At 34.6% G+C, this 27,719-nt stretch overlaps 1 protein-coding gene across 2 annotated transcripts in view; it reads left to right on the top strand.

Annotated features, from left to right (window-relative positions):
• Nucleotides 1-27,719, top strand: part of SPOCK3 (SPARC (osteonectin), cwcv and kazal like domains proteoglycan 3) — a 195,793-nt gene that overhangs the window by 110,446 nt on the left and 57,628 nt on the right. For both annotated transcript variants that reach the window (XM_084517911.1, XM_084517912.1), the window contains 2 exons: nt 8,380-8,506; nt 25,297-25,411. In XM_084517911.1, coding sequence (XP_084374037.1) covers nt 8,380-8,506; nt 25,297-25,411 — 242 coding nt within the window. The remainder of the gene's footprint in view (nt 1-8,379; nt 8,507-25,296; nt 25,412-27,719) is intronic.

Below are 27,719 nucleotides of genomic sequence, written 5' to 3'. Positions count from 1 at the left end.
AGCCACATCCAGCCTGAATAAGGAAATGTTGTAAGAAAAATGGAGAAGGCCATCTCCCTAAGATATCAGAAATAAAGAAAAAAAAAATGCCTCTAACTGTGTGGGTATTGCAGGATCATCCTGGCAGCCATTATCTGGAGCAGCTTGCTCATATCCATGTCCTTGTTGTGCTGGGGGCCCCAGAACTGAATCAGTGCTACACATGGGGTCTCATGACAACAGAGAAGATGGGAAGAATCACCTCCCTCGACCTGCTGGCCACACTGCTTTTAATGATGTCATCTTGGAAATCAGCTGATCTGCTGACATGATTTTTTGGTCTCCTTATGTTGTATTTTTCTGCTAAGTAATGATCTGTGATAAGATTTCTCTGTCTGGCCTCTAGATGGCAGAGTGATTTGAGTATGCTGGAAATTCATGGGCTGCCAAACGGGTATTTGTGTAGAAAATAGCTTCTAGAGAAATTAGAACCCTTACTGTAAAAAAATAAAAGAAAAACCAGATGTTTCCTACAGTTTCATAGAAAAAAAAGTTAATAGTCTTCCATCAATGACTAGTTGTTTTGTTCCCGAAAGTTTAGTTTATTTTTTTTGGTTTTGTTTCCATTTTCCAAAGTGTAAGGAGTAGCCTTAAGCAATTTAGAATGGACATTTACAGAGCTATGTAATCATGTTTAAATTGTGTAGTGCAGTATGTTTAAATTGTATGCTCTTTCCAAGCAGGCTTCTCAGGATTACAAGCTGCTGTAATGTAGTTGTTCTTTGTGCTTTGCTCAGCTATACAGAATCTGCAGCAGTGGGAGTATTAGTGCGACTACTATTTATGACTAGTGTGTGTATAAATATATGTAGTGTATAGTGTGTATATATACATATATATATACATATACCTTCTCGCCGTACATTCAGCGGTGTTCTGTATATACAAGTTACTACATTTAGTAAACAAGGAGAGAACCTTTAAAACCTAAGGAACTGGCTTTCAGGAAGACATTCTCTTTGTAGTTTAAATATGCATCCTGCATATTTTACCACCTGAAATGAGAAATAAGGTTATTGCTTTACATTCTCTTAACTGTGTGTGAAGTCTCTGTTTGGCATCAATACTGTTATTACAGTATTTACAATACTTAAGAGGGAAGTTGAAAGAAATTATGGGTGTAACAAAAAAAAAAAAAAAATCAAAAGAACTGAAAAATACATAAATATACTAGTGATCAACCGTTTCATGGTTTAACTGTCCTCTGAGGTGTTGTTGTTTTGTATAGTGTAGAAGACCTTGTCACACAGTCATCTTAATCCTTTAACAAGTGTATATTCTGTTACTGTCTCTAGGTAATATTTGAACATCCTTTTTCTGTCTTTGATCTTCAACTAAAAAGAATTTTAATCAGAACTTTTTAAAGACAAGCTACAGCTGGGAGGGAGGACTGACATGTTAGGTTCAGAAGAGCTACCATCTCTTATAGTTTGGAAAGAGTATTTAGAGCCTTCTCTACAGAGGTCATTTTTTCCTTCAGTTTGCAATAAAGTTCTCACAAAGTAGTAGCTATTCTTTAATGCAACATGTACGTATAGCCTACCATCTGGAAATTAGGGGCTTTGGTGAAAAGCTTTGCATGCTTCAGCTTCTGAAATATTCCCCTCTTTCCCCTCAAAAAAAAAAAAAAAAATCCAAAACAAAACAAAAAGCTTGTAAGCTTCTGGTAATTTGCATAGTCACATATAACACATTACTCCTAGAAATGTGTTTACTCCTGTAAACTTTGCCAACACAAAGGAGGTTGGTGTGAGTTCTGCATTCAGTGGTTTATATATTAAAATCCCTTTCACCTCTCAGGTAACTACAGGTAAGTTAAATAATGAGAACTCATTTCTGGGTTGCTGTGCATTCTTTGCTTTTCTGTCCCATTAAAATGCTGTATGACCTAACTTCAGTCAAAGCAAGGTAAACACTCAGAAAATTTCAGTAGTATTACTGCTGAAAAGTTCCAGAAAATTTCAGCAGTATTACTTACAACTGTTTTTTAAAAATATATAGGGCTATTTTTTTTAGGTTTTAGTTTTTTACATGTACGTCTAGAAAAAATACTGGTTTCTTTGCTTTACAAAAGTAGGCAGAATACTACAGAAAATAATGGGGCTATATGACAAAAGGGCAAGAAACAATCTAAAAGTATAAAGTATTTTGTTAATATTATGTGTAGATGAAAGGAGTAAGAATTTGTGTCTTCAAAATATCTGCTTGTTTGCCTTTTCATGTGCAAATTGGTAAATAGCATTTTGATTTTATATGCACAGAAAAAAAAAACCACCTCTGAATTCTAAAATAATACTGAGTATGTATGTTTAGTGATCCTGACAAAAATGATAGATCACATGCAATTTTCTGGTCTGACCTCTTGGGTGTACGTGCTGGGGAAAAATAATAGCTGAATTTATATAATCTCACATGCACCTGCTAAATGTTATCCTGGTCCATCAATAAATACAAATATCTTGACAACACTGTTAATTTAAATTGCTAAAAATGTATTTTTCTTTTCTTTTTTTTTTTTTTTTTTTTTTTGAGAAACTTTCTTAACCTGTGCTTCATTCGTCTCAGACTTATTCAACTATTATTAGTTTCTCAAGACATTTTTTTCTTATATTCTATGGAAATAATGTAAAATAATGAAACAAGTGAAAACAACATAGAAACACATACAAGAGCTGGCCATGTGGCCTAGTTTTGGCTGGGATAGAGTTAATTTCTTTCTAGTAGCTGGTATGGTCCTGTGTTTTGGATTTAGTATGAGAATAATGCTGGTAACGTGTTATAGTTGTTGCAGAGCAGTACTTACAGAGAGCCAACAACTTCTGTGTTTCTCATGTTGCCCTGCCAGCGAGGAGGATAGGGGGGTGCACAAGGAGCTGGGAGGGGACATGGGACAACTGACCTAGACTGACCAAAGGGATGTCCCATACCACATGGCATCATGCTGAACAATAAATATGGGGGGAGTTGGTCAGGTTGGTGGGGCTGCTGCTCAGGGATTGGTTGGCAGGTGGTACATAATTGCGTTGTGCATCACTTGATTCGTGTTCTGTTGTTGTTATTCTTAATAATATTGTTGTTATTATTTTCCCTTCCTTTTCTGTCCTATTAAACTGTCTTTATCTCAACCCATTAATTTTGCCTTTTTTTTTTTTTTTTTTTCTGAATCTCTCCTCTATCCCCCTGATGGGGAGTGAGTGAATGGCTGTGTTGTGCTGAGCTGCCTGCCGGGTTTCTTTTGGTATTTGAAAGGAACATCTCAAAAACGTACTGACAACTGTAGTTTTGTTCCAGGATGCTTTCACGTGAAAAAGAAAATTTGAAAGAAATGTAGTCAACTCTAACAAAACCAAATTAGATTTTGCAATACAAGTGCTTTTTCTAATTATGTTAATCTGACACAGCCTGATTGTGTCCCCCAAAGACCACAGCAAAATATAATCAGACAGTCTCTAAATCAGAATAATTCTAAACTATCTAAGAAATGCAAATATAGTTATCAGAGAAAAAATGCAGGAGTTTTTTGAAACATTAGTTCTTTAGTAAGTCAATTTTGTTTCTGTCAGTCTGCATTTGAAGACCTGTATTTGAGGATTCTCAGATCTAGCTATTAACCATCATGTTCCTTCAAGTGAGTTGGACACTCATGCATTTTATATATCATCAAATAAGTCACGTTTCCAAAGAGTCAGTAGATTGTAGTTGAATTTTCAAGGCATTATATTAAGCATTCTTAAAGTATTTGCAGGCACAATCATAGTGTATACAGAAAGGTAAGTTTATGTATGCAAACAGGTACCTAGGCTACACTAATTGTGCAGATTGTCTATTTATGTTTCCAGACCTGCATTTGCATGTGCAGTCTAAAAGCATATGCACAATTGGGTGAACGCAAATTAATGCAATCACAGGTGTTGCTGGTAAATTAAATCCATAGATTTAATTCTACTATTTGGGTGTCAGCAATGTCAGATAATGTGGAGCTTGTATATTCAGTACTTCATTTACTTTATTACTAGAGAGATCCCAAAACCCTTTTTAGGAAATCAAGAAGTACAAGATTTGTCAGTGAAAGAGGCTAACTTTTATGTGGCTTGATACATTTGCTGTGGCAAAACAGTAATGGACATGAACATTTATACTGGCTGTAATGGAATTAGAAAATTAAACGCCACAGTTTTAGTAACTGCACTGAAAGTTGCAGTGATCTGGGTGGTTTTTTTTTTTTTTGTTTTTTTTTGTTTTGTTTTTGTTTTCTTATCAAATGGAAAAAAATGAATAGAGGGAAGAAAAAAAGTGAAATTTTACAGTGGAGTAACTTTTTTTTTGTTGTCTGTTTACTAATTATTTTCCTCTTATATGTAGAATGTAAAATGTATTGCTTTATGTGCATATCTTAAGTAAATTGTAACTTAAATTACTTACATTTTCATTAAACTGTCCTTCTGGGTCTTGTTTAATGACATCATGGGCATACAACAATGATTTTAATTCAAGATGATTTATACCGTAATAATAATGGCTTCTTAGTTATTTTCATGCTAATCATTTGTAAGTTCATTGCCTAGTTGGAAAAACAAACAAACAAAAACACAAAACAAAATGCCAATATAATGGCAACATAGAAATAGTCAAGAGAAGCAAATTTGATATAATTAAATAATGGTGAAAGGAAATGTTAGAGTATATAAGTTTAAGGTACTATTAATAGATTTTCTGAAGTGCATGTGTGTGAATACCATAACTGGTATTCAAAATGTTTTTTATTGATTTTACTTTTTTCCTGTCATCTCATTGACTGATCCATCAGAAAATAGCTGTTGGTCAGCTATAATTATACAAAATCTTTTTTTCTGCTTTATTGTACTAAACCTTCTGATCATACGTCCATCCAAAGCATTTGTATGACCCAGTACCTCTGGACTGATACCATTATTTATAATTTATTTTTCATTTACCTTCTGAGTTAGGAAAACACAGATACTTTTGTTTTATAGAAAAATCTTATTAGTTATATGGAAACTAAGATCTTAAAAGTGATTTGCTGAAGGTTTCAACAAAGTTCTGTGTAGAATGGAAAATTTGACTCTCTTCACCCTAAATGAGTGGCCTGGGATAGCCTGCATTTAAAAGCCTAATGAAGCTGAGGCTGGTTGAGTGAAGGTGATCAGGCTACATTGTTCTTCATACGTCTCCAGTGGTCATCACAGACCTGTGATTTCTTTGTCCTCAGCTTGTTCTAGTGTCCAGTCTTGTGATTCTTCTTTAGACATCATTCTCTTCCCTTCCTTCAGATGATTTTAATAATCCTTTTTTCCTCTGTCTGGATGTGTGCATTCCCTCTCTCATCTTTTCTGAGGTGTATACTTAATTTATGGCATATACAAGGATTAGAATAGTGGGGGCAGATAAGCTAAAAATCTCAATTTCTTCTAGTACCATATATTGATATGTTTTGAGAAACTATAAAAAGTGGCCTCTGTGTATCCCGCAAATCCTGTTTGTAATTTCTAGTTTTTACTGATATCAGTGGAATTCTTCCTATTGATGTCTGGAACTTTTGCAATTGTTTTATGTGATATTCTAGAGTTACCGTGACTCAGATGAACAGAAGTTCCATCAGGTAGCTTGATAGCTGGGACTGTCTGGTCCTGTTAATAATTTCAGGCTACTGGGACACTTCTGGGAATCATGAGCTATAGCAGAAACAAGAAGTAAGAGAAAGATGCAGCCATCCAAACACAGTCTCATTAGGCTGTAGATGCTTGGAAAGTTCTCCGTCAAGTGAGAAGAAAAGCAGTAATCAGAGATTTACTTTTTTCAAGTTCATATCTTTTTTTATTACTCCAGACAAGTTCTTCTCAAGCAGTGATTCATGATTAAGTAGCAGAACAGTTCTTGATTTTTAGCTGAACCAAGCCGAAACAGTTGTGCTCCATTAAAGATTTGATTTGAGCTTTTTGAGTGTGAACATTTACTTCTTTGTTGTGTCATGTCATCGCTGTATTCTAAACATAATCATTGATAGATTCTTGGCTAAGATTCGAAGCAGAAAAAAACTTATAAAACTTAACTGGCAGAGGAGCTGGCCAAGCCGCTTTCCATCATTTATCAGCAGTCCTGGCGATCAGGGGAGGTCCCAGTTGACTGGCGGCTAGCAAATGTGATGCCCATCTACAAGAAGGGCCGGGGGGCAGACCCGGGAAACTACAGGCCTGTCAGTTTGACCTCAGTGCCAGGGAAGCTCATGGAGCAGATCCTCCTGAGAGTCATCACGCAGCACTTGCAGGGCAAGCAGGCGATTAGGCCTAGTCAGCATGGGTTTATGAAAGGCAGATCCTGCTTGACGAACCTGATCTCCTTCTATGACAAAGTGACGCGCTGGGTGGATGAGGGCAAGGCTGTGGATGTGGTCTACCTTGACTTCAGCAAGGCTTTTGACACTGTCTCCCACAGCATTCTCCTCAAGAAACTGTCTGCTCTTGGCTTGGACTGGCGCACGCTTCGTTGGGTTAGAAACTGGCTGGATAGCCGGGCCCAAAGAGTCGTGGTGAATGGAGCCAAGTCCAGTTGGAGGCCAGTCACTAGTGGAGTCCCCCAGGGCTCGGTGCTGGGGCTGGTCCTCTTTAATATCTTCATTGATGATCTGGACGAGGGCATCGAGTGCACCCTCAGTAAGTTTGCAGATGACACCAAGTTAGGTGCGTGTGTCGATCTGCTTGAGGGTAGGAAAGCTCTGCAGGAGGATCTGGATAGGCTGGAATGATGGGCTGAGGTCAACTGCATGAAGTTCAACAAGGCCAAGTGCCGGGTCCTCCACCTGGGGCGCAATAACCTCAAGCAGAGCTACAGGCTGGGAGAGGAATGGTTGGAGAGCTGCCAGGCAGAGAAGGACCTGGGAGTGATGGTGGATAGTTGGCTGAATATGAGCCAGCAGTGTGCTCAGGTGGCCAAGAAGGCCAACGGCATCCTGGCTTGTATCAGAAACAGTGTGGCCAGCAGGGCTAGGGAAGTGATCGTCCCCCTGTACTCAGCTCTGGTGAGGCCGCACCTTGAATACTGTGTTCAGTTTTGGGCCCCTCGCTACAAGAAGGACATCGAGGTGCTTGAGTAGGTGCAGAGAAGGGCGACGAAGCTGGTGAGGGGCCTGGAGAACAAGTCCTACGAGGAGCGGCTGAGGGAGCTGGGCTTGTTCAGCCTGGAGAAGAGGAGGCTCAGGGGCGACCTTATCGCTCTCTATAGGGAGGCTGTAGCGAGGTGGGGGTTGTTCTGTTCTCCCACGTGCCTGGTGACAGGACGAGGGGGAATGGGCTTAAGTTGAGCCAGGGGAGTTTTAGGTTAGATGTTAGGAAGAACTTCTTTACTGAAAGGGTTGTGAGGCATTGGAACAGGCTGCCCAGGGAAGTGGTGGAGTCACCATCCCTGGAAGTCTTCAAAAGACGTTTAGATGTAGAGCTTAGGGATATGGTTTAGTGGGGACTGCTAGCGTTAGGTCAGAGGTTGGACTCGATGATCTTGAGGTCTCTTCCAACCTAGATATTCTGTGATTCTGTGATTATCCATTATTGTTCCATTTCTTATTTATATGGAAGCCATTAATATATAAACCATGTTGTAGGCTAGCCTATTAATTAGGCAACTCATAAAACAGATCTTTAAGGATGCAGTGATTGTTAAATGCTTTCATAGGTGCAAAAAACAATTGGAAAGATAAATAAAAGTTAATTCAGAGCTAGATGATTCAGAGATAGATAATTAAGGTAGATGCATGCGGGCATACACGTTCAGATCAACCCTGTGTTCCATTGGACTGCCTTTATTTACCTTTGAACTTTACCTTTGGTTGTGGAGTCTGAATTTTAAGAAATATAATCTATTATTCTTTGACAGTGATCAAAGTATAACAGCACTCTGAAGGACCAGCTGTTTCTATTCAAGTATTTATGATATAATTTATATTATATATTTTATGATGCTTAAATGTTGTCTCTTTAAACATGAATATTAATAATAACTCCGTTCATACTACTTCATAAGAACATGAATGAGCAAATACCACACAAGTCAGACATCTTTCACTGATCAATAAATGTAACAGTCACCAAAGCAACATCTTAATCATCTTTTCAACAAACATGTCTTAAAAATTGAAGTAACTTGCAGGTGTATCAAACATATGATATGATAGTGAGTGAGCATAGACTGACAGTGCTTTACTTAATATAAAATTTAATGGCTGAAATTATGTATGGCTTACTGTTTGTAAAGGCACATTAAATACCCTGAATATGTTCTATTTTTACTACTGCTTATCAGAATTACATACTTTTTGTTTACTTACAGTATGAAAGAGGCTGGTTTAGGCCATAAACAGTGGAGGGGTGGTCCCATTTCATCAAACTGCAAGCAGTGTCCAGTAGTTTATACCAATCCTGTTTGTGGATCAGATGGTCACACATATTCTTCTCAGGTAAGAATTAAATAAAGAACTGAATTATTCTTTTGTTTTTCACTTGAATTTCAGCTCTTGGGAAATAAAATCCTCTGTTTTTACACAAATCAACTTTTATTTCTTTTGACTAAAATACGTTCCAGACTGCAACCTACAGCCACAGTAGTGTATCTTAAGACTAAAAGGTGAAGTGGTAGCAAATGCCAAGCAACATGAAACAATAGTACCTGAAAAACCATGGTGCTACTGTGCAGCAGAGCTCCAGATATCAGTGCAGGTTTTTGAATAGGAAGCAGAGTGTTGGTGTCCCCAGTCTGTGGTCAGGAAAACATGAAATTCCTGTTGACCACTGAGGGGATGCTTCACATTCCAAGAACTTAGGCATAGATGTAAAATGTCCAGATAAAAAATGTAATAACATAAATAATTGTTGTGTATCTTTACTTGCAACAGCATTTTGCGTATTTTAAGACCATAATCAAATCTTCCTTCTATATTCCTCAACCCTCCTTTCTTTTCTGTCATACTTATTTAGAGATAGAATAATAATTCAAAAACAGTACTGTCAGTTTACCCAGTCTTTTGTAGGGAAAAAATTTGGGTTACACTGAAGTCCAAAACCCATGAGCCTGCATTAGTACAGTACTCAGCTCAGACTTGGGACATCTCACTAAGAGGTGGAGAGACAGACTGTAATGCTGAAAACACTTGTTTTGTTTAGCATCCTCTCTTAAAACTTTGAGTAGAACAAATAAATAAATAAATAAATAAATAAAAATAGAATGAAACTACTGTTTCCTCAACTTTGACAATTCTTACGCTTTTATCCTTTTCATGTTAGAAAATATTTTTCTTAAAAAAAAAAAAAATGCAACAGTTAAGGAAGTGTGCAAGGAAGTGTCTGAAGGAAGGAACAAGTAAATTATTTGTAACCTCTCTCTGACCAACATGTTGGGGTAGAAGCAGTTCCCTCTCATAAAAAAAGAATCATAGGGAGAAGTGAAATGGGTGGAAAGGTAAAGAAGGAGTGTTTTCTCTCAAATTAAGCTCAAACTATAACACTGCAAAATGGGGAAGAAAAAAAAAAAGAAACCCACGAATACATGCCAAGACAAGCCTGGGTTCTTCTACTTCTTTTAATTGAAGACTGATTGAAGATTGGACTTCTAATTGCACTGGGGAGGGAAGGGGGGAAGAGAGAAAGCTGGTAGCTCTGTATTTGCACAGAGATTGTTTCTATAGCTGTGAAGCAATTTTTCATTCATTTTTAGAATCAATCTGTTGTCCATAATGAATTATTCTGATTTATGCAATATTGGTAAACCATATGTGGTTGGACTCTGATATACTAGCAGAAACTCTCAGAATTGATTCACATTTTGTGGAAATGTGGGAATAATTGATCAGAAATAGATGATCCATTTAGAATCAAATGACTTCAGTCACCATAGTCCTATAGTGGCTTATGGCTGCTCTGGGTCTGGTCTGAAGCAAATGTTCAGAAGTCTGTAAATAATGATGAGATGCAGGTATTTTTACATCAGTTCACGTGTGCTGCTCAAACAGGATGATGAGAAATGAGTGCAATGAATAGATACACTCTGCTTCCTTTCCAGTGCATTATTAGAGCTACAATCGGTACAGTAGTACATATTATTCAACCTCTATACCTGTTGCATGAACATAATGCAGAGGTAATGCAGCACAGCAGAGCGCATTTGCAGAGCTTTTCCATTTTTGTCTTTCACTACCTTGTAATGGTAAATGTAAGTTTAAATGTAAGTTTATGGTAGCAAAATGCTTAAAAAGAAAAAAAAAAGTTAATGACAACAGAAGATCTGCACTACTATAAATATATATATATATTTTTTTTTCAGTGGTGTTATGATTTAAAATTCCATGCTGCATTTGCATCAAAATAAAGGTCCTTGCAAGGTTATTTCAAGAGCAGTCATTTTTAAAATTGACATAAATATGAATGTTTGTGTTCCTTTACTCCAGGCAAAGTTTAGTTTCATTGTGGCATGAAGCTCCAGTAGCAGTTTATATAGCAATTTTCTTTTATTTAGAATGCATTTGTCAATGACTATGGCAAAGTATACAGTACATTTTCTGAAAAGAAGTCAGTAAATTGTAATAGTGCCTTGGAACACAGCTAGGTGGCTGGCAGTTTTCTGATGCTGATGGACACTTCTTTAGGAGTACAGACCTCCCTTTTCAGGCCAAGTGCATGCAGGTGTTTATTTAATTATATAACTATAGATACATGTATTTCATACTTTTTTTTTTGTTTTGTTTTGGAAAAAACAAACACACACACACACACAGAAATTTATAATGGTACATAGTAGAAAGAATTTTACATTGTAGAAAGTCTAACTTCTAAGCTGAGCTTATCCAAGATCAGGTAAGGTTGTTTTCCATTGATTTTTAGCAGTCCAGGTTAAAATTTACTGTGCTTTCAGCCCACTGTTATTCACATACAGTCAGCGTAAAGGCAAGTAGCAAGTATTATTAGCAGTACAAGAATATTGAAATAAAAAAAATTACTTGCTGAAATGTTGAGTACTCAAAGTGAACGTTAATTGTTATGTAAGAAGAAATTCACTGTAAAGGGAGATCCTGCAGTTTCCTTAACAGGGTGGCATCATACACCTTTCAGTTAGTAGCCCTTAAATAATACTGCACGTGTTTTACGTTTCATAGTCCAGTTTTACCTTCTGTATTTCTCTAAACTTTGGCATTTGAAAGTGCATTATTCATTTTAACTCCAGGAATTTTCAAACAGTGCTGTAGCTACCCCTGTGTATTTGGGGCTTTGTTACCTGCATAAATTTGGCATGGGGATCCATACTCCATGGGAAATAGGGTCACCACTGCCAGAATAACTCACGCAGCCTGTTTCTGGCTTCATCCTTCCAGGAATAAAAAGGATTTGGAGTGCAGATGGGGTGCAAAACACCTCAGATGGAGTGTTTTGTGGTAGCAGCCTACCTTCTGTCATACTGTTTTAGCGAGCAGTGTTGGACAGCATTCAGTGCTGTCCAACATGCATTCAGTGAAGCTAGTGTATCTGTGGATGAAGTGATGGGTGGGATGCTTGGAACAATTCACATTGTGCTATATTGCAACCAGAACTTCAGAAAATGGTGCAAGAATAAAAAAAAAAATGGTCATACATCAGATGAGATTGTTTTTAGTGAGATAAAAATGTGTTTTCATTGATCCATGGAGTATACTTTATCAGGTTAAATGAATCTTTACAGAAGTAATGGAAACTCTTTTTGGTAATTGTTTAAATGTTTAAAATCTAATACTAAAAAATCAGGTGTGAGGCTGTCTGGTTTTCCAGCTTCTGCTAGCAATGTGTTTTACCAGTAATGCTTGAAATTTTATCTGGAATCTTTAAATTTATGGGGTAGAATAGGATATTCAAAAAAATACTAAAATCAGACAGAAGTGTCAGAAGGGTGACTCACTTTATTTAATCCATTTTTCTACTGCTAAAATTATATATTTTATATATAATTATATATAATATATAATACATGTATAATATATAATATATATAATCATATAATATATAATATATACATATAATATATATAATTATAATATATATAATTATATATAATTAATATAGAAAATTATATATTAACTGATCTCTCCTTATCAAGTGCATTCAATAAATAGCTGTGAAAGCTTTAGGGAATGGAAATCAGCTTAGATGACAAATTACTTTATAGAATGTTCAATATTTTGAAATTCTGAGCAGGTCAGTATTTCTCAGAATAGGATGACATGTTTATACTACCAAGAATGGAATTTGGCTCCCTTTCTTCACTTCCAGAATACTATGTTTGTTTAGTGTAAAACTATATATTGGATTTACATTAAAATATACATAAACTTTAATACTTCAATAAAAATATATTTTTTAAAAAAGCTACTTTATGGACTGTAAAATGTTTTCTTAAGCCTTGATTTATGTAATGTTTTTACATTGTTTTTAACACATTACGTTTTCTCTACAACAGAACTAGGCTGGAAGGACAAACTAATAAAATAATAGGACAAATTGACAGGGGAGAGTGAAACTACTGTCAGCGTTTAATATTTTTCATATCACAGTAGCAGTATACTATTAAAAATAATGTAGAAAGAACTCAGATTCAGAATCTATTAATGAAAATCTAAGTTTGCATATTAACTGTCAAGAGTCAGCCAGTAAAACAAGAAAAATAAAATAGCTTAAAGTAAAGTTCAGATGACAGTTCAGATTTTGGATTTCTTAAAGTGTTAAGTTTCATTGAAGATATCAATAGTTATCTGGAGATGAAATAACAGTTTTCCTCTGAGTGGCTTTTAACCAGCAGCAGTTAATCTTTTGAAAATAGTATTCAAAATGTTCTTATTGGACTTACAGCTGAAATAATCAGAATCATTTTGCCACAAGGCTTAATTTCAGCCGCATATACACATCATACATCATCTGCAGACAGAAATGGATAGAGGCTGAACACAGGAGTTGCCACTGGTGTAGATATTCTGGTGGAGTGGTGGTGGTGAGCAGATAATAGTTCTGAAAAGAAACCGACAGAAAGATGGGTCTGGAGCATTAAGAGACAATAAATAATGTTCTTAAGTTTGCATAGCCATTTGAAAGATTAAGGTACCTGAGAAGGCAGTGGAGAAGATGATGATGAATTGCATCAGTTGCAAGGAGGGAATCAAAAGGTTATCTTAAGATTTACCATGCAGAAGTTCATTAGTAAGCCTGGTTTCAGTGGAAAGAAAGATAAAGAAGGTAGTAATTGGAGAAGTAATTAGGTGGGATTAGAGGATTTTTTTTCTGTGATCATGGGAACTTTTGGTCATTTTTTTGTCAAAAAAAAAAAAAAAAAAGGGAAAAGAGGGAGCAGCTAAAGGCACTGACCATGAAACAAGATGGTGTCAAGCTAGGGAATGAATTTTGAGTGTTAATAGCAGACAGTAAGAATGGTATTAAAGAAAATGAGATTGAAAGTGTCAAATGACAAAAAATAAAACTGTGTCAGGTCTTGGCCCAGTAAAAGCATTTAAATATTATAGTAATAATTCTCTGAAAGAAAACCCCAAGGAGTGTGCTAGTGTAGTAGTAGATGGTATGGAAAATAAATCTAAGCACTTTCTAGAAAGAAGTCCAATGGTACATGGAGTAGCCATGGAGGAGAGACATGACTACCTAAATTGTCTGCTACACAAGGCAGGTGCTCCAAATATAGGACAAAATGGAAGAGAATGTATCAACAAATACATTTTTAATTTTCCTGTAGATTGTATCACAGAAATAAGTAAGTTTAAGATTAAAATGGGTCGTTTTCCTAAAATTATCTTGTAGGATAAAATATGTAGCTACACAACAGTATCATTAAAAAAAAAAAGTCTTACGAAGAGCTCTAATAAGTGTTGGTTGGCTGTAATTTATTTCCCTTTTCTGAAAAATCTTTAATTTTCTTAAAAATTAATTCTATTTTTCCTTCTAAGAAGGGTTTTTAAGCAACATATATGCAGCAAGCATGAAAGAAAATGTACTTAACATTACTTAGCCATTTTGTTTTTCACTGACAATTATCAGAACAGTAAGCATTTGAAAAGCTACAGAACTGCAAATGAAGTGAAGATGACTAGAGAAAGTGTAATTATTCAAATTAAAATTTATTAGAACTTGCGATTAAATTTAGTAATCAAACAGAACAAAGTGTTCAGCTTCTAACAAAAATATTTTTACACACTGTTCATGTAGGTCACATTAGCACTTAGCACAAAACTGAAATGACTTAAACTTCAAGTAGTAACATCATTAGACCAGCATTGCAAAGAACTAGTCACAGTGTCCCAGAGAAAGCAAAAAGCCTCAGTCCTGGCATACCTCTCAATGAGGTATAATGTCTGTAACATTTAAGAGTCATTGTACAAGGCTCACTATTTGGCATTTGCGATTTTGAAAAGCTCACATTGAGATATTGTGGACATGAACCAATAATCATATAGCTACAACTCTAGTGAAACTACATTCAGTCCTATTAGCATGATTCAAATATTCCTTCACATTTTCAATATTGCTGATGCTTTAGTATGAGAATGATGTTTTTATATACAGAAGATTATCTGATCAAAATTACTCTGTAATTCAGAATTTTAAAATTATTTTTGAAAGCAGGAGGATGTGTGTGTAGTATTCCATTTTCGTGTGTACCGACCTTATTTGTTTTTAATATGACACATTTAACATTCAGCATTGTGAAACTAACATTTTATTCCAGCTCAGGCACATTAAATGTATAGCATTAAAGTAATCAAACCACAATCAAACCACATAAAACTGTATTAGATTCAGGTTTTCTAATGTATGGATGTTGCAATCCCCAGTAACCACATTCACATTCCTCACAAATAAATTTCAGATTAAGTTATCCAAAGCCACATATGGAAACATGAATCCAGAAGATTTTTTTTGCTCGTGTGAATTTTACAATACTGAGTGTGACTGTGAAGTTCCTCTTTACTTCAGGATTCTTTGGATGAAGCACTAGTTAACACCCTCTACCCTCCCTCATAAAAAAGCTAAAAAATAAAAATAAAATAAAAATAAAATAAGTAAGGAACAGACAATGTTCAGAAACTTTCTGAACATTTTAGCCAGCTCTCAGACAAAATCCGTAGGTTTTCATGGTAATATGGAGTCCCTCAGGAAACCTGCCTTCTTTCTACCTTCAAGAAGTGGTTGTGTTCTAACCTAATTTCAGTTCATTTATAGCAAGACAAGAACTGACCAGCCTGTTTACTTACATATCCAATGCCTTCTAAGCTGTTTTATGCTACATTTACAAGCAGCAAATAATAGATCACTTTTCTTCCACAAATGCCAGGTTAAAACATTCCTTGCCTGCTTGACTTGCTTGCTTGTTTTTCAAATGAGTACAAACAGATGTACTTTTGGATGAGATATTGAGTAAACTGGAAGAAGAATATGAAAGTAAAATAATATAAAGAACAGATCTGGACATTGATGTAAAACAGATGAGAGCTGAGAGAAAAGGATCTGAAAAATATGATTGAGCATCAAAGGTGTATCTTCGTATTATAGCAAAGTTCCGGGAAAAAACAGAACATCATAGGCCACCATGGACTTACTGGAACAGAAAAATAAGTTTGCTTAGCAAAATCTGCCCCTCTGTCCCTTGGAATGTGAAGTATGAAGAATTGGCTTTGTGTTGACCTAATTTTAATCCGCATGTTTGACAAAGTTAGAATATGGAACACTTCACACATCTTATAAAGGTATTAGTAGAAAGATTTGGGCACAATTCTGTGTGTCTCTACATAAGAAATATCTCTTTGAGTTCAAAAAGAGATGTATGTAGAGAAAAGCTGCCATATTTTTGGACTATTAACACCCACCTGTACAATAAATAGGGTGTTCCTTACCTGGCAGGATGAAAACCATTATGAACATGGAATTTCATGAATGTCCTACAGTAATAGCACCGTGTAGCCTACTATTTCAGGCTTTTTAATAATTAAATTCTAGTATTTCGAATTTAAATGAATCCTAGCATACTTTTTTAGGTAGGCAAAAAAAAGTAGAGATCTGTAGAGGCAATGTGATGGAAAGAAATCTGAGAATGCTGAGGTGTCTCTAACTACTGATAAAAAGGAGCAATGCAGCGCATTGATCTGGGTTTCACCTGAATATAATTATACAGATTTATTTGTTTTTTTCCTGGTTGACATGGTATAGTTTAAATATCGTAGACTTGGACAGTATAACCTATCATGGACCAACCAAGTCTGTGCACATTAATTTAATTATTTTTCCCATAATTAAAGACTAATGAGCACACCCTTTGGATGATATTTCAGCTCACATATAATTTTATAAATATTTCAACTTAGATATAATTAGATAAATTGAACTTGGTTAATTAGTGCTACAATCAGCCAGCATGGTTTAGGAAACTATATCATATTAAAAATGTGGTGATAATGCATGCTAATAACCTGTAAGCAGATCTTTTTTTTTGTAATAAAAAATTCCATGCTTTTACAAGCCATTTATGTCTTGCTATAAGGTTTTATAGCTTTCTCTCTACTCTTATTTTACCATTGCCATTACTCAGAAATTTTCATGTCAGCTGAAAAGCATTGAAGTTCTTGACAGATTTTCAACCAAAATAGTCTGCTGTTTCTAAGATGATTTAGGAGAATTAAATGTTTTCACGTTTTTAACTTCTTTTTGAATATTCATTTTCAACTTTGAGGTGGGAACTTGGAAATGTAAACTGAGTTTTGTCTGAGCATTATTCCTTCCTCTGCCTCTCAAGAAATTTTCTCCAAATTACAAAACTGAGTGCCAGAAACAAGGTAGATCAAGGGTCTCATGTACAGATTTGAGTGATGTTCTGTGCATCTGTATCTTGTCTCTGATAAAAATGATGCAGAATTTTGTGATAAGAAGCTTGAAGTGCTGGAATTTGGGCTGTATGAGTGAGGGCTCTTAATAAGAGATGATATTAAGAGTATAGCCTTAAATATACCTGTGCATATATGTCAGAAAGAGCAATTGTTAATATTGAACATGTTTATAGTAAGCTATTAGTCTATTTTTAAACTGCATCAGTGTTTATAATTTGAGAATAAGCCAATAACACAAAGTACAATATAGATGGAAGTAATATGGCTTTATATTTTTACCCCTTTTGCTATTTTTTTTTTTAAGAAAAACTCACAACTCTCTAAATATTATTATTATTTTATATATTTAAAATATCTTGTCTTCTACAGAGTTATTGTCTTCAAGGGATATTGAAATACTAATTTGGAAATGAGGTAACATATTACATTGTTCTAGACAGATTTTAGACAGAATACAGATTTTTATTTTTTCATTTAAATTGTTTTCTCTAGTTCATAGCTTTAGAAACAGTCTATCATCAGTTCTTTCAACCATAAAAGATTTCCTTTGCTCAGGATCTTGGTTCATTGGCATGTGTACTTTTGTTCTCTGGTGAAAATGCTAGTTGCATGTCTTTATGGTTAATATTTCTTAATGTTATTTTCATTTTAAACAGTAATTTATTTGCTGAAAGGGGTTTTACCCAAACTCCTATTGTTTGGGTAAGTAACGTGATTTAACAGGTTAAAACAGGTTATTAACTGTTTTCACTTTATGGATGTATATAGCTAAGAGTTTGTAGCATATGAACTAATGATTATGAGCTGTCTGAATTTAATTATTCATCAATGTATTTTTTCTTAGGCATGACCTGTTTAATTTTAAATGTACAGAGAAGTCATGGACCTCTAAAGAGCTCTCATTATTCAGATTAGGTACAATTAAATGTGACAGTTCTCTTTCAAAGCTGAAATATTTTTTACAGTTGCGTAAGTGTGAGTTATTGATTGTCTAACAGGTAGTTTACTAAATGCTCAGCATTAAATGGGACAAGTGTTCTGGAAAGCCTTTTTGTAAGTGACATACTTCATCCCATTAAAAATTCTAGAAGACTTTAATTTACAGTCCATTTTGCACTGCAGATTTATGTTTATATCATAGAAAAGGGTACATTGACGTATCTGACCTAACTTCAAGCTTTCAATGCCAAGGACTAAAAGCAATATTGAAGCACATAATGTATGCAATATGTATACGAGACTGAGGTGAATGCTCTGGCAGGTATCTTCAGTGTCTTGTGTACTGTCAGGGTGTACCAGATTTGCCTTTAGCTGCTCACTATGTGAAGGAAAGGAGAAGTTGTAGGGAGTATCTGAAGAGTGCTCTAGTGCATGAGCTGCTGTTCCTTACTTGCCAGGAAAATTGCATGTATCCTTAATACTTGTCTTTAATTCGTTTATTTAAAAGCTGATAGATAGATAGATATTCCTGACAAAACAGAAGAATACTTTGTGGAAGAATACTTTGTCACTGAAGTAGCACTCTTAAAAAGGGATAGAATTAAGTGTATGAGAAAAATCCAATTGGTTACAGACTGTGAAATGCCAAAGCTAATGTTACACAAGCACTGTTTGTTATTCTTCTTAGGTGGACAAATAATGTAATCTTATCTTAATTTGTTACTCACTGTTTCTTTCCCATTTCTCTTTCCTCACTTAAAACACAGAATGGCCATACATCTCTCTAATCAGTCATTTGTTTTCTCTGCACTGTTCAGTGCAGTCTTAAGTCTTTGATCTGTGTGGCTACTGTATAATAAACTAAATTCCTCATCTGTTTTAAAATCTTTATTTCCTGTAGTTTCTGAGAGGTCTGCAAATAGTAACTAATTTACACTGTCTCATCACAATCATTCTGTGTGATATGGGAGTGTTGCTTTACAGATAGAAGACTGTTGCAGATAAATGAAAGACGAAATTATTTGTGAGAATTTGATGTCCAATTAAAGGATCATCTTTTCATGTTTCACATAGAAAAGCATTTATGTATTCAATTCCTATTAATTTTAGTTGGATCTAAAATATTTAGCATGTTCTCAAGTCACATCTCAGGTTTTCAAGAGCTCAGGGAAGCAAAAATACAGACTTAGTGCCAAACAGAAGAATTTTGCTGAAGTAAGTTATCTAACATTCTTGGGCCAGCATAAGCATTAATTTCCTTCTCTTTCATGTGGTCTCCCTACTTAATTCATTACACATCGTGCAAGCAGTAGTCTCTTGATACTGAGCAAGTTTATGCTGTACTTTCTCATTCAATAATTTTCATCTCATCTGGTTGACCCGTTTTCTCAAAGCAAGACAAACTACACAGGTGTCATTCCTGACACTCTTATCTGATCCTGTTTGTAAAGATCCCAATGATTAAGATTCAATAAACATTTCCAGCAATTTATTTTAATACCTCACTACCCTTATTATTAGAAAGTCTTCCTAATATCTAATCTGAAACTCTTCTGCAGCAATTTAAGCTAATTATTTCTTGTAACTTTCATCATGGTACTCTCTTCAAAAATATTTCAGATGCCTTTTCTTTGACAGCTGTTGTGAGAATCCTCTTTTCTCAAGCCTGAACATTCCCACTCCTCAAGCATGTTTTTCACCGATGCCATTTTCTAGGCCTCTAATCTGTTACCCTCCCTCCCCCTCCCCCCTTTTCTGGACTTTTTCCAGTTACTTCCTGTCTTATTGGAAAACTTGTCCTGAAGCTGGACAAGGTGCACTATTTTAGTGCTTGCCAGAGCTGTGTGCATTTTACATGTTTTGCAGGGTGCAGTCCTGTTTATGTATCCTGATATGGCATTTTTCTTAAAGATCATAAAGTTTATAGAATTGTAGAATGGCTGGGGTTGGAAAGGACCTTAAAGGTAATCTAACTCCAACCCATTGCCATAGGCAGGGACACCACCCACTAGATCAGGTTGCTCAGGGCCTCATCCAGCCTGGCCGTGAACACTTCCAGGGATGGGGCATCCACGACTTCTCTGGACAACCTGTTCCAGTGCCTCACCATCCTCTGAGTAAAGAATTTCTTCCTAATATCTAATCTAAATCTTCCTTCTTTTAGTTTAAAACTCTTCCCCCCTTGTCCTATCACTATCACAGTGTCATCATTATTGACAATTCTCTCTCTCTCTCTATATATATATTTTTCATTTGCAACAGAATTCTAGCCAGTTGTTCCACAGCTTGTATTTTAAAGGTTATTATTACGTGTACCTGAGAGTGGAACAGCAGTTCTCTGTATTTAATTATATATATTTCTTTAACCTGCGATAATAAGAGTATTTTATTCTATTTGTGTATTCTAAAGTTATTCTAGACTCTTACGTGTCTGGATATGTCAAGGATAGCTTTCATTTCATCTTCTAAGACATTAATGAAAGGACAAAATAGTTCTGGATTGTGATACACCCTTGCTAAAATCTACTTCCAGTGCAACCTTCTATTCTAACTGTAAGCCATTATAATCAACTTACAGTATGATTATACAAATAGCAGACTTACCACTATGGCTTACAAAGTTGCAGTGTAAGAGAGCATGAAAAGCCTTGGTAAAATAGAGGTACTTGCAATCTGTTATATCTTTGTTTTCTAAAAACTGCCCCAATAGAATAGATAAAGCTAGATCTGTTACAATTTGCCTGATAAAACCTTGTGGCATGGTTCATCTTCTTTCTTCTAGATGCCCACAAATTGATTATTTTTTTTCTGTGTGATTTCCCATAAATCAAATTTAAAAGTTGTTTTTCCTACAATTCCTGAGGTCTTCTTTTTTATTAATTTTCTTCCTTTCTCATTCATTTCCAGTCTAACCATACATTTTCTGTCCATTAATATTTTTCAGTGGCTACAGGTTTGCTCAGACAGTTCTTCATGTGTACAAGGGTGTAAATATAAAATCTGAAATTTGAAAATTTCTAAGTTGAAAACTTCTAGACTATATAAATATTCTCTGAATATTCTTTTTTTTTTGCTCCACATAGAGGCTTTACCTCTGTATATGTGATACTCATGCTGACATACTACTCCTTTTTTGTAGCGGTTTCTTGTGTATTTTCAGTCAAAAAGTTTTCCCAAGTCACAGGTTTTCTCAGTGTCCCTCCTGTATATACACACACATACTGTCATTCACACTTAAAATTAGATAAATTGGTCACAAGAACATGTCTGGGGATTTCTTAAAGATGAATATATATGTATAGAAGTGCATGATATTTACTTGGACCTCAGTTTACAAATACAATGAAAGTTGAGATTGTTTTGGAACTTACTGTAAAAAATAAAATGTATTCTGCCCTTTTATTCATGCTAATCAAATGCACACAAATTTAATTTAATTTAATTTAATTTAATTTAATTTTATTTTATTTTATTTTTCCCTTGAGTTTTGTTTTTTTTCATTATTTTGCCATGGGAAAGAAAATACTATATATTTTTTTCCATTTTGGGGTGAAACAAGGTTCTTGGTACATGCAGTACAGAGAGATCAGTTTGGCAGCTGTTGAAGGGTAGCTACGTTGGAATGGAAGGTAGCAGAGCTTAATGAAATATATTACTGTCATTTAATCTTTTCAACTCTGTAAGAGTAGTTAGAAGAACAGGGTTTATGTATGTGTATATATGTATATATAATTGTTCCAGAAATATAACTATTCTCATCTTTACTGTAATAACAGTAAAGCTGCATGAGTCATGTCTAAAGATGACATACATTCTTTGATGTTCTTCCCGCATATTTTAATTGCTTGTCTCTAGTTCACTAAATATCTACTTTGGGCAAATGTTGGAGAATGTTGGATCTATTTAAAACTGAGCAGGTTTTCAAACAGGCAGAATATAAGTAAACAAATTGCATCTTTCTATGGGAACCTTGACAGTGCTGAAGTGAGGAGCTTTTCATCCTGAAATACATTGCCAAGAGACCCTGACGTGGTACATATTCTTTGTCTGTATTGAAACATTTTTTTAATCACTGTGTAGCATATTTCTTTAAAGTCAGAAATACCTATTCTTTTGTCTTGAAACAAAATGTGAAAATTCACAGTTGAAATGTCCGTAGAATTAAACATAAAAATGAGACATGCTATAACTCCAATGTAGAAAACTGATATGCTAAGAGGAAAAAGGAAATCAGGAAAGAGAAAAATTATATATATTCATAAGTAAAATGGATTTTTTTCATACATATAAGGCATTGTGGTGAAAATAGCGCAAGTAGTTAACGGTTTATAAAATCAAAGTTAAATAAGGAATATTATAAAATCCAACAGATGAGTTCATTGAAAATTGTGATGACGTATTCTCCCCATGTAAATAATAAAGCCAAATAAATTGCAATTATTTTATTGCTATATATAACATTATACTTACTAGTTTTATATTCATGTATTTTTCTGCTGTTTCAAGCAGTCAGATATTTTTTCCCACAAAATTAATGATTTCGTCATGTTCCCAACACTTCCTCTACTAGTAGTGTAATAGTGTAATACTACTTTTCCTTGTGCCCTCATATACTATATGCCACAGTTTTTTATTTTTTTTTTTTTAATGAATTTTTTTTTATGTTACTTTGCTGCCAGTTCATTGAGACTAATGATGAGGGATATCTTAACTTGCCTTGGTTTAATTGAGCTGCCTTTGCAATATCCCAGTGTATTGTCGATTCATGGAACAAAGGCAAGAGGTTTAAACCATAATTATATTCCTTATATAATTAGCTGTCATTAGCTGCTGATACTAAATTGTCAGAAAAACCTGTTGATTTTTTTCTGACTTTTGCAAGCACTGTAATTTTGCTTTGTTACTGGAGATGGGGAATGTAACTCTGCTGCCTGCTTGTCAACAGAACGTGTTCAGTGAATATATAATTGTAGCAGAGCTGTGAATGGGAATGCTGAGTTAGAAATGTTATGTACTGACCTTGCACTCCCTAGCTGGGACATCAGGTCCTGTGACAGGTGCCAGGCATTGTTTTTGTTAACATTTAAGAGGGCTATGTTACTTTCAAATAGAACCAAGGATATACTTTAAAGAAAAATAAATCAGAATGACTGAATGCACATATCATACTTACCTTGTTAGCTGGAGCAACTTCGAAGTGTTTACTAGTTTCAACATTTGAGTGAAACAGAAAAGAAGCACCAGAGTCTTAAAAGAAATAATAAAAATCTTGCATCTCAAAAATGTACACCTTTGTTTTGAGTTCCTCATGTTCTGATTCTCAGTATATTATTATTATTAATAACAATAATAATGATAATTTTATAATTCCAGTTTCAAATGGTGGTCTCATTAAGTTCAGTCACCAATGGGAGTATTATTCAGTGCCTAAAGCTCTTTTTGTAAGTAGCCTAAATGCAAAGTATTTGTAGGTTTGACTCTTTAAGATTGAACAATAAAATCTTCATATTTTAAAAAAGGGAAGATATCTCTTTTCCACAAAAATATTTATTAAGTTCAGGGTATGATCTATTCTACCAATGCTGAAGATTGTCTCAGGTATTAAAATATGAATTAGGTCATGTGCTGTCTGGAAAGAGGTCTGGTGGACATCATGGCTAGTCAAGCACTTTCCTGTACAGTTAGGCATACTGTACGTAGCCATTTTTTTCATAGTCAACTACTGTAGAGAAGGCAAAGCTGGTTTCTTTGCTTTAATTTTCTTGTCCTTTATGAGACATAAGTCATATTTGTACAGATTTCAATTGGAACAGATCTATTCTGCTTTTTTTATTATTATTATTAGAATTAAAGATTGTTTTAGCCTCGCTCCCTTTTATCTATGCCTTTTGGGGGAAAAGGTTACATGTTCAGAACTGAGCTGAGATGATTATTTTATGCAAATGCACAAAATTTCAGGTATTCTTTTCTCTCTCATAATATCTCTTCTTTTTTGTATTGTAAGTGGTTCAAAAAGGTATTCTTTCAACATGGTGGTGAAGTTCAGCTGGTGCTGGGTGGAGAACTGCATGACAGTGTGACAATGTTGTGACAAGGTTAGGAGTTAGGTGTGACAAGGTTAGGAGTATTAAAGGTTGATAAAGTTCTGTAGAATCCCAGGGAGGAGCTGAGTTTAGGCAATTACATCTGTATGCTAGTGAAAACGTGCGATATTTCAGCAGGCTCTTTTATGTAACTGTAATGTGTGCCCCAACCTGTTACTCATTTTTAAGTGAGAGAGAAACTTAAACTTTAGGGTTTACCAGAAATCCTCATAATTGTATAATAGAATTGTGTTAATTAAACTGACACTGGATACCAAAACAGCAGATGAGTCAGGGAATGTAAGGCAAAAATTCTTTTGAAACTGTTTTTCTGAAGTTGTGTGATGCATAGAAAACACTGTCATGTTTTTATTCATCACTTGAAATGGTTTTGACTCCTATACTTTTTTTGTTTTATGTCCTTTATCTGACTAATGAGGCATCTTCAATCCTTTGTTCAAAGATGAAATGTTCTCTATAACCATCCTCCTTTACCATCTCCTCTTTCCCCTTTTTCACTTTCTCCTTCCCTTCTACAGATTCTTAATTCTCCTTTTTTCCTTTATTTTTGTTTGTGTTTTTCCTGATTGCATGTTGGTAAACGATCCTACGGATATATCTGTATATCAAGAACTTCTTTTGGAATAACAGTGCAGTTTTTCAATATGAATGTCCATATTTATAATAATGTTATTTTTAATAATGTTTATATGAACAATAACTATAGTGGCTTTATGTGCTTGAAACAACAATACCATTTCCTGGTTAGATATAGTTAATTTGTGTATTGTTTTTGAATCAGAGCTATAAATATACAGATCAGAACCACACAAAATGAATCTGTTTCCATATTGGAGAAGACTGACACTGTCTAGAATAGCATCAGCCACAGATTTCTATTTTATTTGTTATTGCTTTTCATTAAAATACTGTCATTTTGAAGGTAGATATTAATTCAAAAATCCAGTAGCGACTCCTTTAATTGCTTCCTATCAATAATGAATATTGATGCCTTATATATTTGCTCATATAACGAAAATGAAACCAGTACAGTCTAATTCTGTTTGGTATATGTAACCAAATCAGTCTAATGACAAAAGTGCATTCATACTTGAATTGAGCCTGAAATTCCAACCAAATTAGGGAGTAGAACTTTATACCTTTAATCAGATTCTTAGTACAAAGGTAGCACATACAGCAGAATTTTTCCTAGCATCTATGTCTAGTGACATTTAAGCACCTTATTAAAGATTCCTTCAAAATACTTAAGGATTAATTTATATTATAAAAGATGTTTATATTAATGATAGTGATTTTCTTTCCTTACAGTGCAAATTAGACTATCAAGCTTGTGTCTCAGGAAAACAAATCTCAGTGAAATGTGAAGGACGTTGCCCTTGCCCTTCTGACAAATCCACAAGTACAGGGAGAAATGATAGGAGAGGTGAGTGATGATAATTTGTATGATATTTTTAACATCTCATTTCTAGAAGGAAATAAGATTTGGTTCATAGAACAGCACAGTGATCACAAACGATTATTAAAAAAAAAAAAAAAAGTTTTATTAAAGGGTCTTTGCAGTGGCTTTTGAAATTGTACCTACAATAATACACAACTGTGATTTTCAGTGAAGCTATTTTAGTACAACTTATTGTTCTTTTATTACTCTTTAGTACTCCTCAAGATACCTGTAGCTGCACTTAAGACAGAAAAAATCATTCCTTGCTCCTTACTGCTTTCAACTGAATTTTCAATAAAATGAAGTAATAGAGGGAAAAAAAGGCCACTTAAAGTCCTTATTAAAGCTTATAGGAGCAAGCAGTTGCACTTAAACTACAGAAATATTGGTAAAGGCTGTCATATAATAGTGAGTTCTTTGAAAAGTAGACAGGAATAAATCAGCTTCCTTTTGGACCATGCATGAGATTAGGCTGCAGAAAAACACAGTTGCTTAGCACTACTGCTTCTTAGCCACTGGTGCAGCTGGAGAAAAAAAAAAAAAAAAAAGTGGCTAAGCACATTTATATTTCAGTGATTTTCAGGTGACTTTGAAAGGTTGTTAAACAAAACAAGATACAATCTTTGGTGCTCATAAATAAATCCATCATAGCATGAGGTTTTAGGCCACCATGGACCTGAATGCATGATTGGAGGTCAGCATTTTGTATTTCTTTAAATTTCTTTTCTAGGTGTATTTTTTTCTCCTTCCTGGCTAGTCACACCTGTGATGCACAAATTTGTATCCCCATACATTTCCAATGTATCTTCATTGGAGATATACTAAATGTAGTTTTTGAACATTTTCTTTCCCTATAGCAACCTTTTAAGAACAAAAGAAACCAGGACTGCATTCCCGGCTTATGTTAACATTAGTATTTTATTATGCTAATCTATTAAGCTTGATGTACTATTCTTAATTTTTCGTGCCAGAGAATCATTATCGCTTCTATTATAGCTGCTGCCAAAATGATTTTTTCTCCTAGTTTAAAAAATGAATGAATATTCTTTGAACAAGGAATAAAGGTGAGCACTGCGAACATTGAGCTGCGTGCACACAAGCCAGTTAATAAACTTCTCCGAAACATCCCTTTAGGTCAGTCTTGGTATTCTGTAACATTATTGATTGTGTATAAAAAATAATTAAATTTGTGTAAGTATGCTGAAAACTCTCTGCAAAGCTATATAGCCTTGATAGTTTTTAAAACATTAATTTACAATTTCGTGTAAATAAATAAAGATTAACCTGTTGTTTACTCTTATTGCCTTCCTGAATTTAAAACATTGTGGAAGAGACAGTCATATGCAGTTAATGTGGCCCCTTTGATAAGACATAGAGTATATAGTATTAATGAGGTTGTGGTTTGCACTAGCAACAATTTCTTCCTTTCCAGCAGTGATCGAGGGATATTTGCTTAAAAATGGGCATGAACTGAAATTAAGATTATCAGATGAAAAGTATCTCTCTGTGAATAGTAGACCTGTCATTCTTTTAGCTTTTGCACATGATATAATTATCCTCATTTTTTACTAATATCAAATTATCATTTTCTCTATGTTAAGCTGTTTCACCTGTTACAGGTGATATTTTTTATCCTGGTGTGTGTGTTCTTAAGCAGACTATTTTTGGTATTCCTGTTAACATTGAAAACAACCTATAAATAAACTTTATTGGCTTCAGCAAAATGGAATTGTTTTTAATTAGTACTGGTAGGAATGAACTCTTGAAGATTTATTTTGCCAAAGGATCAAGATTGCTTATGCTTAGTTATGCAAAAGAGAAAGAAGAAAAAGCCTATATTAGTATAGGAATTAACACTAATCCTGTGCTAACAGATTGTTGGGGCAAGCAAAAATCAGGGCTTTTCCAGCTGCTACGTTTTACTGGAATATTGAAATTTGAATATCATTACTTTACAAAGCTGAAGGACAGGTGACATGAGAAAAATGAAAGTGAGCTGACTGTCATTACTGAAATTTCAGCCATTATTGTAACTGAATACAAATTTTCTGCTTAAGAATCCAATTATTTTCTTTAAATTGAAGTCTGTTAAGTGTTCTTGGCTGTGTATGCACCTGTGAATTGCTTAGAAATTTGACAAAATCAAAGAGGCAAAGTAAGATTAGTGCTTCAGTTTCAAGGATAACTTAAGTGAGGGTTTCCTAAAATATATCCCTGATCCAAAACATTTTTTTCATTTGTTAAGGTTGATGAATTCTGCCCTTTTTTTTTTTTTGGTGTATCTAGGAAGCAA

This window comes from Aythya ferina (assembly GCF_964211825.1).
Source record: "Aythya ferina genome assembly, chromosome: 4".
Taxonomy (NCBI): domain Eukaryota; kingdom Metazoa; phylum Chordata; class Aves; order Anseriformes; family Anatidae; genus Aythya; species Aythya ferina.
The sequence above is the reverse complement of the archived record's forward strand: the minus strand, read 5'-3'. Positions and strand labels throughout refer to the sequence as shown.